Source organism: Schistocerca serialis, chromosome 2 (assembly GCF_023864345.2).
Source record: "Schistocerca serialis cubense isolate TAMUIC-IGC-003099 chromosome 2, iqSchSeri2.2, whole genome shotgun sequence".
NCBI classification, from domain to species: domain Eukaryota; kingdom Metazoa; phylum Arthropoda; class Insecta; order Orthoptera; family Acrididae; genus Schistocerca; species Schistocerca serialis.
The window spans coordinates 275,510,516-275,529,683 of record NC_064639.1 but is presented as its reverse complement, the minus strand read 5'-3'; the positions used below and the strand labels follow the sequence as shown (position 1 = coordinate 275,529,683).

General features: G+C 40.8%; 1 protein-coding gene across 1 annotated transcript in view; it reads right to left on the bottom strand.

Moving 5' to 3' along the window:
* Positions 1–3,155: 3,155 nt before the first annotated feature.
* Positions 3,156–19,168, bottom strand: part of LOC126455518 (glutathione S-transferase D5-like) — a 33,337-nt gene continuing 17,324 nt past the window's right edge. The window contains exons 4-6 of the mRNA XM_050091269.1: positions 17,564–17,702; positions 9,881–10,042; positions 3,156–3,392 (exon numbers count right to left, since the gene is read on the bottom strand). Of these exons, the coding sequence (XP_049947226.1) occupies positions 3,246–3,392; positions 9,881–10,042; positions 17,564–17,702 (448 nt within the window). The 3' untranslated portion in view covers positions 3,156–3,245. The remainder of the gene's footprint in view (positions 3,393–9,880; positions 10,043–17,563; positions 17,703–19,168) is intronic.

Sequence of the window (19,168 nt, the reverse complement as noted above, 5' to 3'; positions counted from 1 at the left end):
ACAGGGATGGTGTAAAAACATCATCCACCAACTCAAAAAGCTGACGCAAGTGTGTGCTGAGTGATCATCACGGACGTTCACTGAAGAGGACTGTCACGAAAACTAAGAGGCCGATAGCTGCAAAGTCACTGCGGTATTCAATGTCGCACTCGCCAACACTGTCAGCATCAAAACAACACGAAGGGAGGTCCAGAAGCAGGCAACTAGAGGTCTAACTGAAACTCCAGCATCATTCGTCAGTGATGTAATACCCGTAACAGTAAAACGTGGTGCCGAATCCATAAAACATGGACTACGAAGCAATGCAAGAAAATTGTTTGGTCAGACGACTCTTGTTTCACACTGTTTCTAGCTTCTATCTAGGTTTACGTCCGAAGTGTGAAACATGGCGGGGTTTGGTGATCATTTGGACTGCCATAAAGAGGTATTCCGTCTGCCCCTTGGCTACTCTGCAATGCCGTGTTACTGCCAAGGATTATATGACTATTTTGACTGATAAGGTCGCTCCCATGGAACAATGTTTGTTCTCCAATGCTGACGCTGTGTCCCAAGAAGGCAGACTCCTGTTCACACGGTTCACATAGTCCAGGACTGGTTTTGTGATGAACTACCTCATCTCCTTTGACCACCAATATCACCAGACCTCAATATTACTGGGCGTTTGTGGAAATAATAGTGCACGTCCGCTGTCTACCTCTATCATAATTACCTGAAGGTGCCACTATTTAGCACTTTAAAACATGCAGACCTGTATTTACCCATTCTTAGACGACTGGAAGTTTTTTTAATATCAACGGTTTTCCTACGTCGTATTAGGCATGATAATGTGTTGTGTTTTCATATTTTTGTCGACGATCTGTATGTGCAAATGCAACATGCACGAGTGTAACTCTTGCATTGTCAGTACGCGTGACTGTGATGACATTCAATGAGCCACATTGTGAATGAGTCCCTTAACAGACATTTACTTGGTGGTACCAATAGTCTGCATGAGTAGTCCGGTGAGGCGCTGTTCTGGATTGAGACTTGCATCATTAGTGTTCAGTCTACGCCGTTAAGTGTGTATATAGCGTAAGTAATTGCACATTGTGACGGTACAAACCCCAGTTACTATATGAATATTTCTAGTATGCAAGCATTGCTTTGTGGAGAGCGAGCGCGCTACATGGTGCGCGATCCGCGGAAGTGCGTGGCGCACCCGCGCGAGATTTGCAACGTGGCCTGCAGCTTGGTGCATTGTTTGGTTTTTCGCTTGTTACGCGAAAACTATGTAACTTACGGTGAAGAGCGATGCGGCAGTGGATTGTGGTCAGCAATATGCACCTTCTGAACGATCTTTATTTCAAGTCACGAGGCGCAAAAGTTATAGTAACCTCAAAGTCGGTTAATATCACGAATACTGAAAGATTAATAATATTAGTAAATAACAACTTACAGGGACGAGCGAGCACTCATTAAAAACGTCTCGTCATAGCGGATCGAGTGCCGTATTCATATATTAAGATTCGTAAATAATTAAGCCCGTAAAGAGCAATAAACAAAGTTTGAGGGGAAATTGTTTATAAAATTCAATAGAAAATTCATGACGTAAAGAACGACACTATATAATATTTTGGGTGGAATCACACGTATTTTAAACTAGTTAAGTTATATTATACACTTAACTAGCAATAGTTTTCATTGTTTGCAAATTATTATTAACATTTATCGCCCATAATTAATTAATTATTATAGATATGAAGATTTTGAGCAGCGCAATGTGTAGATCGCTATAGATTATGTCTGAAAACAGTGCTACATGCAATTCTATATTAAAACTTTGCAGCACAGATGTCAACAAACAAATTTGCGCTAAGTGGCGAAATTTTGCAAAAACTAAAACTTGATTTAAGCGCGATAGAATAATCCTAGAAATTAATGTAACATAGTAAATGAGATGTACTTTTTAGCGCGGCTCCGATGGTGTACTTATTTCTGCCGAGGGATGTATGTATCAAAATTTGTAACCTTAACTGGTGAGATTGGTACTTGGATAACCAGGGGGGTGGACATCCGAGCTTATATAAGCGAGCGGCCAGTCGTTTTGGAGGGTGGGTGGTGAGCAAGCCCCACTTGAGGGTGGCCCATGTGGTCGTTTGAGAATTCTTTTTCACGCCGTTTTATTTTAACAAAGAGTATTGTTTAATAGTGCAAGTGTTTAATCATATATCTGGTGAATAGGAAGTGCTACGATTACTTGTGTGAGTGCGATTTACGAGGTATACATCGTCGTAAGTGAACATGTGGCGAACTGTGATTTCGCGCCAAAACTGTTAGAACGAGACAGTGGGACTTGTGATTCTATTCGAACTATTTGAATAATTTTCGTTTATAGTAGCCTACATTGCTGCTATTGGGGGCTCGGAGTCAGATTATTATTAAAGTAGAACAGCAAACCATCTCACCAGTGCTAATTTCATTGTGTGAAAGAAAAGAACAACGCCAATAAATAGTGATTGAAGTGTGTCGTGAAAAACTGATTTTAGTATATAATCGCCTAATTCTTGTTCCCTAGCATAAACTGTACTTATGTCTGAGTGAATAATTAATTCAAAAAAATAACAAATGCGCGGGTGTGGAAGTGTCCTAATGCACCAGGTGTTGAAATCATCCCATGAGACTTACGTGAGAGCCAATATTTGCAGTAATATTTTTAACCAACATTTGTATATGCACATTTCGTGTGAAAACGATGCAACCGCACTTCTTCTTTATTATTTACCGCCCCGTCGCAACATGTGTATTTTTTGGTTAAATGTGTGTAACGATTTTGTAATTGTAATTGACGCATGCGATAGTACAAAGCGCCAAGTGGGCCAAGAGTAGAATATCACCAGCAGCGTCGTTTCTTGCCTGTGCAGAAGATTCTAGGCGATAGATGGATCTACCGCAATTGTAGACCAACACCGAGGCGCGTGTGTGAGAGAGATGGAAATCATCTTCCCACAACCTACTAAAAGAAGAAATGGCAAACAACGTATGCTGACCTAGACTGTGGTAAAAATGTGGATTTGGCTGTATGTTAATAAACTGATGTCCTCATCTTCTGTCTTCCACTCAAACTGTATCCCACACATCTTCATATTAACAAACTGAAGACATAAATGATGCAAGTGTAAGTAACAGAAAAAGTTTTATTGAATTAGAAAATTAACATTTTAGAACATTTTACTACAAAACTATACTTTCCCAACTTCTTTATGCCTTTACTTCTTTGACTGCTGGATTTGCTTTACAAATGCGCGGAATGCTTCCATTTGATCCGCATACTTACTGTTAGAACTTTCAAGACGAGTAAGCCACTGCTTGATATTAGAGTATTTGTTCGGATCAAGTCCGGATTCTGGATTTAACTGAAAGAAAAAAGAAACAAGATTAGTGTCAATGCGCTAATGTTTTGGTACCAGTGAACAAAATAGACACAGCAACAAATACCAGCAAAGCAAGAAAGTTGAATTTGACTAAAGAAGGCCTACCAGACCCCTTTAAGTGATACAAGTACGAAGTGTGTGACGCATTTGCAAAATTCGTGACTAAAGCTCTACTATTTATAACATGGAATGAATAAACTCTCGCTGAAACCTGTATAACTTTTTTTGAGGCCTTTCAGCTGTTCATTATCTATTCCAATAGAAGTCAGTTTCCTTACAGCCGTACTTTTTATTTATATTCTGATGTTTATCTCATGTACGTACAACTGATTTCAAAACAGTATGGCCTCATCGTCAGGTACCTGTTGGGTGTACTTCATGAATTGCATGCTGTTACTACTGTAACTGATCTTCTATCAAGGTAGGCGCCCGTAATGCATCTGCCACGCAGTTAGATAATTAAAGTCAGTGTATCACTCAGCTCCCACTCGATTTCGACTCATGGAACCCACTTAACAAGTAATTGAAGATGAGACAATATTACAATATTATGTCACAATCGACTGTATGTACATTAGAAATTCACCAAAATAAAATTTAGTAAATACAGCTTTAAGGAGATAGAATATCGCAGGAATAAATTGTGTAACTTTATTTTGAGACTAAGATTATTACAGATTTTTTCCAGTCTGATACTGTCTTTCACGTAAATACGGAAGTGACTCTTTTCTATAGGGTGGCACACGAAATGTGTTACCAATTGTTTCTTTCACAATTTACGACGCACATTAGATATCCCGCTGGGATCTCTACAGCAGTACTAGCAGAGCTTGGAATGATAGATGGACATGTGATACGCCTCTGAAGACATGCCACACACGTCGTTCACGTGCGAATTTGCTGATATATCGGCGTTGCAGAAGAACGATAATTTTGTTAGTTACTGGGAGACTGCCACTTTACATACGTGGATGCGGCCGGCTTCAACTTGCCCTGTCTTAAGATAAGTTACTGAAGAATGAATTGGTCGTAGATGTGTTGCATGTAAATATGTCTACAACAGAAAATACTTAGAAAAATGTACAGCAATTAACACGGCTAAACTCCAGTTGGATCCACTGAAATGCAGTTGTTCCCTTTTTCCGTTGATGTGTCAGCTGAGAATTATAACAGTAAGGCAACATGGTAGACACGTTAGAGTACGGAAATCCTAAATAGCGTTCACAAGATAAATCGAAGCTATCGAGAGAGACGTTGTCGAACGAAGATGTGATCAGTGTCATTGTTGTGGATCATGTAGCCACTCACAGGGTTACTGCCCACCATTTGTTTCCATGGCTGTAAATGTCCTACAGAGCATCGCATGGACATGTAATGCCGTCCGGAATTATTTCTTGAATTGGGCAGGTTCATCAAAGAATGTCATCATTCTTATTCGTCTAAGTTTTAGATAGGCACTCCAGCAAAAAAGGTATCCCCAGGAAACATAACGCTAATATCGTGTAACAACTCCTCACGTCTTGATAATGCTATCCGTTCGAGGATGAAGAGAGTCCATTTGCAGTTTCACACAGTCTCACACATTCTCTGTTGGGTTAAGATCGGAAGATCTAGCAGGGCAGTCGAGATCCGTCATGGTGTCTAAGCATTAGTCAAAACAGGAAGGTAGGCGCGCAGCCCTCTGAACATTGTTGTCGTCTTGGAAACGGGAGGGAAGACAGCATAGTCTTGAAGATGTAGAAGAAAGGGCAAAGCACAATTGTTGAGAGTGTAGAAATAATCAGCCTGGTTCGTATTTACGTGAGTGAATGGATCCTAGTCTTGATACGAAAACCTCGCCCACAACATCACAGAATCACTTCTGGCCTGAACTACGCCCTTCATCCACAGTGTATCCAGCGCCTAATTGGGCTGCTGTTACAATTGACTACTTCCACAATTTGAAGAGAGGAAAAACCCACGAATCATCGAAACACACTACGTGGGTCCAGAAAGCTACTGTCTAACTTCTTATTCAGGGGTTGCAGCTTTATGTATTACAGAGAGCAATGGCCTTTTGTGAGTAACGTGACTCCAAATGTCCATTGGATGCAGCTCCCTTCACAAAGTTCCTTCGGAAACTGCTTGAGATACACCTATTGGGTTGGTGCAAACGTTCGTAGTGTTTTCCACAATTTTAATGAACACAGTAGACACACATAATAGAGACTTTAGCCACCTGTAATGCGTTCTCCTTCACTATTTGCAACAGTCTGCCTATGTTGGGGTAACTTTTCGATTCCAAGACTAGAAATCACATGGATTGAGGCAAAGACCTCGTCAAGCCATGTTCGGAGTGCATTTTCATTCGGAAAGAAAATTCCTTGAAGGTTGTCGATAGAGAGCGGAAAAGGTGAACATTCCAGGGAGCAAGATCAGATGAATAAGGTGATTGCCGAATTACTTCCCATTCCAACTCCCGCATAGTGTTTTTTGTCAGTCTAGCGGACTGCGGGTGGGCGTTATCGTGGACTAGCATTACTTCACCCAGTCAACCTGGTCGTTGTTCTTGGATTGCGTCTGCAACACGTCTGAGTTGTTGGCAACAGATGGCAGCAGTGATGGTTACACCTCGACGAAGCAATTCGTAGTACACCACACCATCGCAGTTTCACCAGACAATTAACATTATCTTTTATAGGTGCGTGCAGCTCTTTATATGGGGAGTTGCTGCTTCTGTGGACTCAACCATTCCTTTATTTTCCTTATTTTAGCAGAAAGATACCATCTCTCGTCACCGGTACAATACAGGATAGGAATGACCGATGTTGTTCACGAGCCAACTGCTAACGAGCAACCAGAGATGTACATTTGACCACTAGCTGATTTTTGTGATTTTGGCTTAGAGCACGAGGTACCCATGCATCCTAATTTTGAACCTTCCCCCTTGCTTGCAAATGTCGCACGATGGTGGAGTGATCACAGTTCACCACATTTGCCATTTCTACAGTACAATGACGTGGATCATTGTGGATTAATGTGTTTAAAAGATCTTCATCAAACCCTGAAGGTCTTCTTGAATGTGGAGAGAGACTAATGTCACAACGATCCTCCTTAAAACGAGAAAATCATTTTATTGCCATACTCTGACCAATGGGATACAAGGCGCTAGTGTTTCTAGCTGCCTACGCTGCTGCCATCTCTCCGTTGAACTGAAACAGAATAATACATCGAAATTGTTCCTATCTTTCCACTTGCCACTCCATTTTGTAGTATCCATAGCTCAGCTCACTGTCTCCAAATCATGAAATGGCATTATGTAAAATTAAATAGCAACAGTAAACTAGAGACAAAAAATTACAATCGCTAAATAAACCCATAGCGATGGAATACCACCATGCAAAACAAAAACGCCACAAACTGATGCACCAACCCAATATGTTCACTAACGGCAAAAATTCCTGTCGAATTTGAAACCGATTGCCATTGAGAAGGGGCGACAGTCGTCTCCAATCCCTGTCGTTTAGGATCCTTCTACGACCAACATTCATACCCGGGTTATGTTTCTGCAAGTGGTACATCATACCTTGTAGATAAATTGGGAAGTCCACGCTGATACATCCAAAAATCGGGCATCTTCATTCACAGTGTACATGGAAACGTGAAAATACCGGATGGATATAACTAAAGTGCATCTAATCGCAGAGGTCCATTGTGGGCTGTAATTGTCGTATTGTGGCAAAACTTCATAGATTTTCTAATGCGTTGACGCGGAACCGATGTACACTGGGGAAAAGAAATGGTTTCAAATTTGGCCACCAAGTTTAAATTTAGCGCTGTGAATAGAAGAAAGACGCATAGACATATTTTGATATCTAGTGGATTAAGAACAAGTCGTGGGCAAAACAGGTCAAGAAAGTGGGAAGGGCATAAAGTTGATTCCATTTTTAACCACCGCTTACACAATTTGTTCAACATGAACACCGGAGACGTCGAATAGATGCTGTACAGCGCCAGATTTGCACCTAGTGGCCAAATTAGGAACTATTTTTTTTCAGCGTAAACCTGTTCCGCATTAACGCATTAGCATACTTACCAAATTTCGCCGCCATAAGGTAATTGCAGTCCACACTGGACCTCTGTGGGTAGCTTTATTTTAATTATAACCACCCGTAACAACAGCTCGATTCTGCCATTGTACCACGCCTCCAAGTCGACCCATCTTATTGAGCTGCTTCCTTACAGCCTACTAGTGCTTACACAGTATTTCACAGCCATTACTTACGTCAGTGGTGGACCGTCATACGACTGGCTGGTACTTGTTCTACACCATCCGCAGCGCTCTAAACCGTGCAGTGAGCTCTTTTAAGGTGGCGCCTAATATTTTGTACATTAAGCAAAGTTGCTGCATCATCATATTAAAGGTACGTTGAGGGTAATATATATATATATATATATATATATATATATAAGAAACACTGAGAGTGGTACACTATGGGGAGGGCAGGTTTACATATTCTACCTCTTCACATGATATAGTCTACTTTGCACATTATTTCATATGCCAGTGGAAAATCCACAGGCTGCCATGGTCGATGTTTAGGAATGAATTACTGGACATCTTATTTTAAATTACTGTCAATCACTCGGACGTTTGCAAAAATCGCGTGTCCGAAAGAGCATCACCCGAATCAACAACAGATGAAGTCTGCAGTGACATGATGTACACGTAAAGATGGCGCTCGCACGTCGTGACCAGGTAGGTCAGCGATTTATTGAGATGATCCGGCAGAAAAGAAATGTTAATCTGTAAATAATTGGCAGAATGCTTCGTTGCGCCATATCAACGTTTGAATGAGCTCTAACTAGGTAGAATGGGAAATCGGTTCACCATATCGTGAAATTTACGTACTCACAGGGCGTGCTGCACCCATAGTGATCCTTATATGGAAACAATGTATAGAAGAGGGTTGTACGAAGCATCTAGCATGCACAGAATTATGTATGTGACCGCAGTATTGAGTGACCGGCCACACACCAACATGGGCGAAGAGAATACCACTGGTTTGGCATAGGTCGTCTGTAATGGGTCGAACTCATTGACACGTAGGCCTATATTGTTCAAAAACCTCAGAGAGCAACAGGTAGCTCAGCAGCATCATTCGTCTGTTGAGTGGCCAAGTGTAGTGTTTTAAGACTACTACCACTTCGAACTGTCCTAAAGGGATGGCTGCCAACGCGATAACACACTAACTTGTCGCCCACGATCTGACATTCAGCATTGTTGAGTAGCATACCAGACAGAGCCTACAGTACCGAGTACTTCTTGATGATGACAATCTGAACATCCGACACTGCTTGAGGGAGGTTTTTAGAGTCCAAGTTACTGTGATCTTTCAGGGAACTTCACGTACTGTAATGGAATACGAAAATGCTCTGACACGAGTCATGAGGAATGTGCAAACTTTCTTCGAAGATCAACGGGCTACATTCACCTGACATGTCTCCTGTCGAAATAATTTGCGATTTATATGAATATCCGAAAGAACAGACACCCTGCATTCACTTAACTGATTCGCCCCGATGGGCAATGAATCCACAACCTTCAGTGCGGTTGCACATTAACGTCCGAACTCCTGCGGGAATCTCCGAGTAGCGAGCATGAAGGACATGGACAGCGACTGTGGACAGGTGGCGCTGGCTGGGAATGTGGATCGACAGGGGAGCGTACCGAGATCTTCCACACATCTGCGCTGAGCGCAGTGTCCGGGTGGTGTAGTGGTCAACGCAACTCCTTAGTGAGCAGGAAATCCTGTCTTCGAGTCTCGGTCTGGCACAGATTTTCACTCGCCGCCGCTGATTCCGCAAAAAGTTCCAATGCAACTGATATCATCAGTTCATTCCCTTTGCTTTCGTTTCTCACCCCCCCCCCCCCTCCCCACCACCTTCAGATTACATAATATCTGCGATTTGTTTGTCATTATCGTACAGCAACCACCACCGGTGCAGCTTGACTTTCCAGAAACACGACGTATTTGAGCACCTACCGTGATATTTAGGGGTTCTAATTTCAGCACATGGGATCTGGTGCTGTCTAGCCAGTAGCCAACTACCTGTATCAACTTCAGAACATTAGTTGCTCCTCTGTAACGTTTTGTGTCCTTCGCTCTACAGCGTGACGTGTGTGAATATTAATTCGCTGATCAGTCCCATCACCTTCTTCTTTTTAACATGTGACAATCCCAGTTAGCCGCTTTCAGTCTTCGACTCTCTGGTTCCTTGGTATGGCCATACGGGTCATAGTAATGACTCAGTTGTGTACAATTTGTTTTTGAAAGGCACGCGTCACGCACTGATGTTCGATGTACAGCGCTTTCGCGTTAGATTATGCAGTTCGTGTTGTGTAATACATATTTTTCTGCAACTGTACACGTTATAATTAAGAACTTACAAAGACCAGTACGCGTTTCTTGTGTTAAATATCCCCTTACCTCTAGCGACGTTACAGAATTAGCAACACAGTAGTCTGCGAGGGTGACGTTGTCTCCAGCCAGCCACTGTTTACCGTCCAGCATTCTGTTCAGAGTCTCCAGACCATCCTTCGCTTTTTCGATGTCACTGGCTTCTACTTCTTTGCCATGAAATTTTGGCAGCTGTGAACAAAAAAGTTGGTTGAAACCTAGATTAAAATTCTGATCTTCCAACTGAAAAGTAATTGGTAAACACAAAATGGGCTAAAATCTGATTATGAACAACAACGGTGGAGAAACGTATAAGACAAAACATGTAATTTCAATTAAACCCTTACACAACACAAAAATTAGCTGTGGGTTATTGTCCTAACCAGGTAACTAAATATTAGGTGTCAAGTAGTTATAGAGCTTAAATTAAATTCCACCTACTTCAAAATTAAATCTGATTCTGCAGTAGGACAAATATGTGATGGGAAGAGCCTCACTGAAAATTCCATTGTTCTTGCATGAAGCTACGCGTTAACACGGTCTCGAAATTTGGTATGCAATACAAAGGGATCCTGGTCGTATGCAAATTATACCATGCAATCAATACTTTCACAGCACGATAGAAATGGTAACTTTACCAGTAATAGCGCCACTAAAGCAGTTACTAAACAAGCTTTTCTCTGAAATTCCTTCATCAAAGAAGAACCAATAAATTTTCGAAAATATCAACCAAGAAGATTTGAGAATAAATTCAAAGAGGGGCTAAGGGAAATTAATGCAGTTTAATGAATGTAAAAGTTAAAGATATTAACGTACGGTGAGAAATGGTATGCATTTGTTAAACACTGCCGAAAGAACAACAGGCGCTAGGAGCAGAGTGGAAGTCTCTTAGATGCTAAATAGCTGTCTGGCAACATACATAAAGGGACATTGATGTGGGAAAAATAGATGATCAAAAAGTGAAATGACAAAACAATGAATTGTTTGAGCGCAACAAAGTCACTGGGAGTTGAAGAGGTGCTACTGGAATTTCTGAAGTTGTCAGTCGATGATTTGATGTGCTACTGAAATTGTATGAACCGAGAGGTGTTCCATTATACTGAAAGAAATTCGATAGACTTACTTTATCGAAAAAGGGTCTGTCGAAAAAATGAGAGTTACCGGATGAAAAGCCAGATGTTTTGCACTTAAAGCTGATTGAGTCTTACAGTATAACTGGAAGTAGAACTGAAGACACAAGATGTAAGTCACTTTGGTTTGACTAAAATATATTTGACGTAGAAGCAACTTATAAATTCAGTTTACTGATGGATAAAGTCAAGCTGGATTTCATTGATAACCGTTGTGCTCATACCCAAACCTCCAGATGTCAGACACTGAGAATGGTAACAAACGTTGTAAGTCGATAGAGTATCAACCAAAACTCCGATTTAGTTTGTATTATGTGCTATCGTCCAGCAGAACGGGCGTAAATGTTAATTAAAAGTAACACCAGAACTACGGAGCACAGGAAAAGGTCAACTGCAAGTAAGTACCCTGTATAGCTTCCCTATAGAAGTTGTTAGAGCGTTGGATAGTCGTACCAAGGGTGCTGGGTTCAAACTCCAATGATATTTTTTTTTTTACTGTATTATGCGTGAAAGTACTTTATGGGACAACAACTACATGACATGTAAAAGGGCTGTTTGGAGTTTACAGCAATGTTCTTTTGGCAGTCTGCTTTCGCTTCGTTTATTTGAAAGCAGTAAACCTGTGGCGTACATTTGTAGTTTGAGAGAACACATAATCAGAACAGAAAAATAACGAAACAATTGCATCACACATGTGGAAGAAATGGTAGTAATAATAATAATAATAATAATGATAGTAATAATAAAACTAATAGTAGTAGTAATAAATAAACAAAACATTAAGATCAATAATTACTACATAAAACATTCAAAAATCAGTGCAAACACAATCAGACACAAACACGCACACACACACACACACACACACACACACACAGTGTCATTCATTGAGGAACAAAGGCTTGCATACGAATAAGTGTGTGGAGCAAATTACATGTGACAGTTTCACGCGTAAACAGTTTAAAAAAAGAAATATTGTCATCAGTGGGGTTTCAACGCTCTACCAAATCACCAACACGAGATCTGCGAACAATTACTCAGAGATACGCTTTTCCTGTGCTTCGTGGTTCTGGTATTTTTAATACCGTTATTTACCATTTACGTATGTTCTACTGGACAACAGCAGACAGCACGAACTAAATCGGTATTTTGGTTGATACTCTATCGACATACAACTTTCGGAACTGATCTGTGTGTCTGACATCTGGAGGTTTGGGTGTCAGTTACTGTGAAATGATTGCAATCTGGGATGAACACAGCAAAAAGTGGCGTATTAACAGGCATTTTATTGCAGGCCTAGCTAGATTTCAGCTACAGGACAACCATCATCAGTGTGTATAGTTGAGAGTCATACAGACACAGGTAATTTTAAGAATGCTTTCTAGGTCTTTATGACTCGCTACTAGACATACTGATGATGGCTGTACTGTAACTGAAATGCAAAATGATTTGCAATAAAAAACAGATTGATATGTGACTCTTTTGCTGTGTTCATGTCTGACTATAATGGATGAGGTAATAAAAACCAGGACTAATTTATCCCAATTTTGAAGACACTCCTCTAAAAAGTATAGTGGATAAAATGTTCTAATCTTAATAAGGATGTAGATAAAATCATAGTAATGGCCTAGTAATCCAAAGTAAAGAAGTGGAAGCAATACAATTAGAAAAATCAAGGAATATGACATCGTGTTACGTAGGATGTTCAGCTAAGTTACAACCTACCATAAACTGTTTATCGAAGACGTAGTAAGGGAAGGAAGACACTGTTTTATAGGAAGCAGGAGAACAGGTAGTAGTGCTAGGGTCTATAGATTCCATAGCGTAACTCGCTGGAATTAAGAAGAAATTTTAAACAGGATGGACGGTATTCTCAATATCGACAACGTAGAAAAACCGTCACAGGTTAGTGAAAGCAGAAAAACCTTTTTCAAAAATAGAAGCCAACAACTATCACATATGGGCAAAAAATGAAAATTTAGAAACTTGATGTAGAGCCCTGCAAGTAAAATGCCGACTGTGGAAGAAGATGGGAAGAAGTAACTGGTAGTATATTAAACGATGTTTTTGATGAATTTCAAACATTAAGTAGATTGATATAGTGTGACGTGAAGAGTTCAGAGCAGGTGATGAAAGAAATCAGTAGTAAAACCACTACTGCGAAAACTTGATTATGAGGAAACATTTTAGTTTGTGCTAATTAATTATATATTTTTGAGTCATCAGTCTTCTGACTGGTTTGATGCGGCCTTCCACGAATTCCTCCCTGATCCAACTTCTTCATCTCTGAGTAACACTTGCATCCAACGTCTTCAGTTATTTACTAGATGTATTGAAGCTGTATTGTTCTACACTTTTTACCTTCTGCAGCTCCCTCTAGCACTATGGAAGCTTTGTCCTGATGTCTTGAACACACGTCCTATCACCTTGTCCCTCCTTCTTGTTAGTGTTTTCCCTATCTTCCTTTCTTCGCCAGCTTGCGGAGAACCTCCTCATTTCTTATCAGACCACCTAATTTTTAACATTGGTGTCTAGCACCATCCCTCAAACGCTTCGATACTCCTCTTCACAGGTTTTCCCGTAGTCCATCATTCACTATCATACAATGCCGTGTTCCAAACCCACATTCTCATAAATTTGTTCCTCAAATTAAGGTCTATATTTGATATTAATAGATGTCTTTTGCCCTGGAACGCTTTCTTTGGCTGTGCTAGTCTGCTTTTCATGTCCTCCTTGCGTAGTCCGTCGTGGTTTATTTTGCTTCCAAGGTAGCAGAATTACTTAACTTCGTTTACTTCGTGATCATCAATTCTAATGTTAAGCTTCTCGCTATTCTCATTTCTGCCTCTTGTCATTTCTTTTGTCTTGTTTCAATTTACTGTCAATCCATCCGATGAACTTATTAGACTGTTCATTCCAATCAGCAGATCCTGTGATTCTTGTTTTCCTTCATTGAGGATAGCAAAACGATCAGTGAACCATACGATTGATATCATTTCACTGTAAGTGCATATAACGCACTTGAACCTCCTTTTGTTTCCGTATTGCTTCTTCTATGTATGGATTGAACAGTAAGGACGAAATACTGCATCCCTAAAAAATGGGTCTGAGCACTATGGGACTTAACGTCTGAGGTCATCAGTCCCCTAGAACTAAGAACTACTTAAACCTAACTAACCTAAGGACATCACACACACCCACGCCCGAGGTAGGATTCGAACCTGCGACCGTAGACTGCATCCCTGCCGTACACTCTTTCTAATTGGAGAATTTCGTTCTTGGTCTTCCAATCTTATCGCCCCCTCTTGGTTCTTTGTATATATTATACATTACACTTTGTTCTCTGTAGCTTACTCCTATTGTTGTGAGAATCTGGAACATCTTGCACCATTTTATGTTGTTGAACGCTTTTTACAGATCGACAAACCCATTGAACGTGTCTTTATTTTCCTTCAGTCTTGATTCCCTCATCAGGTGCACTATCAGGACTGCCTCCCTGGTGCCTTTTTACCTTTCCTAAAGCCAAACTGGTCGTCATCTAACAGATCCTCAATTTTCTTTTCCATTTTGCTGTATATTATTGTCAATAACTTGGTTGCACGAACTGTTAAGCTGATTATGCGATGATAGTTCTCCCACTTACCTGCTTTTGCTATCTTAGGAATTGTGTGGTTGATATTTTTTCGAATGTCTGATGGTATATCGCCTGTTTAATAGATTATACACACAAACACAAATATCGGCTGGTTGCCGCTTCCTGCAGCGATCTTAGAAATTCCAATGGAATTTTATCTGTGCTTTCTGTCTTCTTTGACCTCAAGCCTTTAATAGTGCTTTTAAACTCTGACTAATACTGAATTCCATATGCCTTCTATGTTAACTTCAATTTCTTCTTCCATCATGTAATCAGATAATTCCTCTTCTTAACACAGACCATGAATGTATCCTTTCCACCTTTCCAATCTCGCCTCTGCGTTTAACAGCGGAATACTCATTGCACTCATAATGTTACCACTGTTACTTTTGATTTCATCGAAGTTTGTTCTGACTTTCCTATGTGCTGAATTAGTCCTTCCGATGATCATTTCTTTCTCGATTTCTTCACACTTTCCCTACAGCCATATCGCATTGTTTTTCCTGTACTTTCTTCTTATTTCATTCCTAAGTGATATTTATTTCTGTGTTACTGTCTTTCTCTTCATATTTTTGAACTTTCTTTTTTCGTCAGTCAATTGAAATATTTCTCCTGTTACTCAAGGTTTCCTCGCAGTTACTTTGCTAGAACTTACGTTTGTTTGTCGAACATCTGTGATTGCTGTTTTTGGAGACTTGCAATCCTATTCAACGGAACTGTCTACCTTGGGCTTTCCTTATCGCAGTATCCACGTCTTTAACTAGCTTCAAATGTTTCTCATAATTCCGTAGTAGTTCACTACCCCACTTCCTTCCACAATGGTTATTCTGGACTTTTCTCCATTGCTAAATTGTGACCTGAGCTTATATCCGTTGCTGGGTACGCCTTACAGTCCAATATCTTATTTAGAAACGCTGTTAATAGTTTAAAACTTCATCGAATAACAACCGAAGCAAGGTATTCCGCGATTTGTCTATGTTCTTAAATATGAGAGCATCACATTAAATAACTTCTTCTCTGGTGGGCCCGCAGCTTGCCTAGGGTCCTAATATGACACATTCTTCATACTTTTGACAAAATTAGCTGCAAATTGTTTATTTCTTGTTCATTACATAAGTTAGCTGCAAGCTTGTTTCGGCGTGTGTGCCGTTATCAAGTGTTCGTGTTGACATTAGATTTATACATCATTTTATCTACGTCTATTCTACGTGCTATTATTTTACGTTGTACTTACGTGTGGGTGGAATGACGTCCATAAGTCATCTTGGAGCGTAAGTTGGTGTATGTATTACGTTGTTAAAATTTTACATAGAAGAGTAATAGCGAAATTTGTGTTATTTGTTGACAGTTTTTGCAGATAATTTTGTAAAAAAGTATAAAGGAGACGAGGCCGTCAGTTACGTTCTACCTTATGCAAAGTACCGGTCACCTATTAGTGGACTCTAATATGGGTTGTGTCCAACCTTCGCTTTTACGACGGCTTCAACTCTGCTTGCGACGCTTTCAACAAGTTGTCTCTGGAGATATGTTAGCCCTCTCTTCTTCAAAAGCCGAAACCAGAGAAGGTTGGACGTCGTGGTCAGGAGCGAAGTAGATACTCTAACCCATCCAAGAGGTGTTCTATTGGGTTAGGGTCGGGACTCTGGGCAGGCCACTGCCATCACACAAACGGTCAGCGTCTCCGAACTGCTCTTCTACTGTTCGCAGCACACGCTGTAAAATGTGTTCTTATGCTTCCGCATTTTCTTAAATGATGCAATAGGACCGCACTCTAATCACGAAAAACACCTCAGTTCTGTAACAGCATCTCCTCTGCATTTCATTGTTGACACTACACACGACAGCACGTAACGTTCTTGAGGCATTCTCCAACCCCAAACGCTTCCAAAGGATTGCTACAGGGCTTAGCGTGATTCATGGCTCCAAATTATTCGTTTCCAGTTATTCACTGTGCTCTTTACGCCACTTTAAGCTTGGTTGGTTGATCTAGGGTAGGGGGCCAAACAGCGAGGTCATCGGCCCCATCGGATTAGGGAAGGAAGTAGGCCATGCTCTTTCAAAGGAATCATCCCGGCATTGGCCTGAAGCGATGTAGGGAAATCACGGAAAAGCTACATCTGGATGGCCGGACGCTGGTTAGAACCGTCCTCCCGAATTCTTGTGTCAACCACCGTGTCAACTCGCTTCAATCTTCGTTTAGTGTTGACTACGGGAACGTGTGGCTTATGACGAGCTGCTGGACCGTTGTATCTCATTCTTTCTAAATATTTATGCACAGTCATTGTGGTAGCTATACTGGTGATATCACTTACGAACTCACGATTGATACCTGTCACTGATTTCAAGTGGTTTTTGGTAATCACTCCCAACTCCCCACAATTCTCGAGGGCTCCTGCCCATCAGTAGATTAGGTCTGATCTTGGTTTAGCTGTGCCTGTTCCTTCGCCTTTACAACTCACAGTCGCATCACCAAATGTTGACTTGAGCAGTTTTTGAAGAGTTGAAATGTCCCTGATGGATCTGTTACTCAGATGACATCCAGTGACGTTAGTCGCCGAACTCTCCTGACCGAACCATTCTGCTGTTATGCTTCTCCACGGACAATACTCACATCCTCCTTTTAGTCTATCAGCTCCACCTATCGTGACGTCTAGTGGTCAGTACCACATTACAGAGGGATGTCCGAATATCTTGGATCAGGCAGAATATGTGTTGCACAAAACGGTTTTTATTCTGCAGATATGAAACTTAACGTAGAACGTAACTTCTGGAATGAGATCATGGGTAATACCAAAGGTAGCGAGCGAAACTTGTAGTGGAGTAACTGCAGGTACTGTTATATCGTAATCCAGATGTATTTACGCTCTATAACACCAAGAATGTTTAAATTCTGAAACATAGAAAGGAACGAGATACTGTAAGTGAAATGATATTAAAATAGGTACTTACGAATACTTTCAAAAATCTGGCGTATAGATCCTGGTCAAAAAACAGCCTTTGGTCAACGAGAGCACGTTTGCTCACGTCCTTAGGGTAGAGAGAGTCATCTTTTGCATACTTGGAGACGAGGTACATGGCAATGGCACGACTATTTAAAAAAAAAAAAGAAAGATATTGTTAGTAGCTCTTTTACTCAACTTAATATCTTAAAGATCTACTTCTTGTCATTGTTACTACAGAAAATTCAGGAAAAAATCTTGTGGAAACAAGTTTTTATAATGTGTATTTTGCGTGACCTATGAATAGTGGAAACCTTGCCATAAGGCAACGTCAGCAGTGTAACTTCAAAAAGTATGGGATGGTAAATCCAAAAAGAAAAAAAATAATGACACAAAGAGGACAGTGGACAGGCTAGCTAGTGTGAAAGAATAGAGCATTCAGTCTTGACACAGTAACGGAACAATTAATGATTTATCAAGGACAGATGAGGAAATCGCTGTGACTCGGGGGAGATGAGGTGGTACTGACTTCAGTTATTAATTGCTTTAGAGCAACTGCAGTTTGCTTTTGACGACCGGAGTCATCACAGGGAAACGATGGGACATTGTAGCCACTTACGGAGCAGAACTGAGACGAGAGCGTGTTTCATCGCAATAGACAGCTCTATGAAGCAGCTCATCAGATATAACAAAAATAGCCCTTCAAAGCAGCTCACCACCGGAAAATAACAGACGTCCAGCAGACAGTACATCCACTGGATTAGGGCTGAACTCCCTCTTAGAGTTAGTTGAGCAGAGGTGTAATTTTTTACAGGACTCATTAATTCAAATAATCAATTAATTAAAATAGTACCAAGGACATATCAGTCGATCTGTGTATTGCTGGTAATCTAACGAGACGTTGTATCTGTTATAGATTACGGTAGTCCATGCTGATATGTTGCGTAAAGTGCAGCTACGAGTATTTTGTGCGTAGTGCTGACATTAAGGACCAGTGGCGGTGGTATGTATAATATAGAACGAGATTAGATGGAAGCGGTCGACTGAAACGGAACAGTGGTTAGGAAAGCCGACTAGTATTCCAGAGCAGAGAGGTTTAAATATTGGTTGAGCCATTCAGAATTAATTTTTTCAGGTTCCTTTGAGTTTTACAGGTCCCCCTAAATTATTTCTGGCAAATTCCACTTCAACGAGGCTATGGCAAATGTACAGGGTGGTTATAATTAAAGCGTAGCTACTCACAGAGGTCCTGCGTGGGCTGCAATTGTCGCATGGCAGCGAAACTAGGTAGATATTCTAATGCGTTAAAGCGAAACCGATTTACGTGGGAAAAGAATTAGTTCCAGTTTTGGCCACCAGGTGCAAATCTGGCGCTGCGGTGGTCCATGAGCAATGGATTAGCAAAGGCACGTGGGCAGAAAATGTCAACCAGATGATAAAGGCATTATGTTGATTTTATTATTAACCGCCGCCTACACAATTAGTCCAGTATGAGCACCGGAGACGAGTTGTTGCATCCGTAAAACGATGCTCGTAGCATTTTCGGTGCAACCTGAGCGATGTGTTCTCGTATATTGGCCTTCAGATAAAATAGAGACCGAACGTGTTCCCGGCA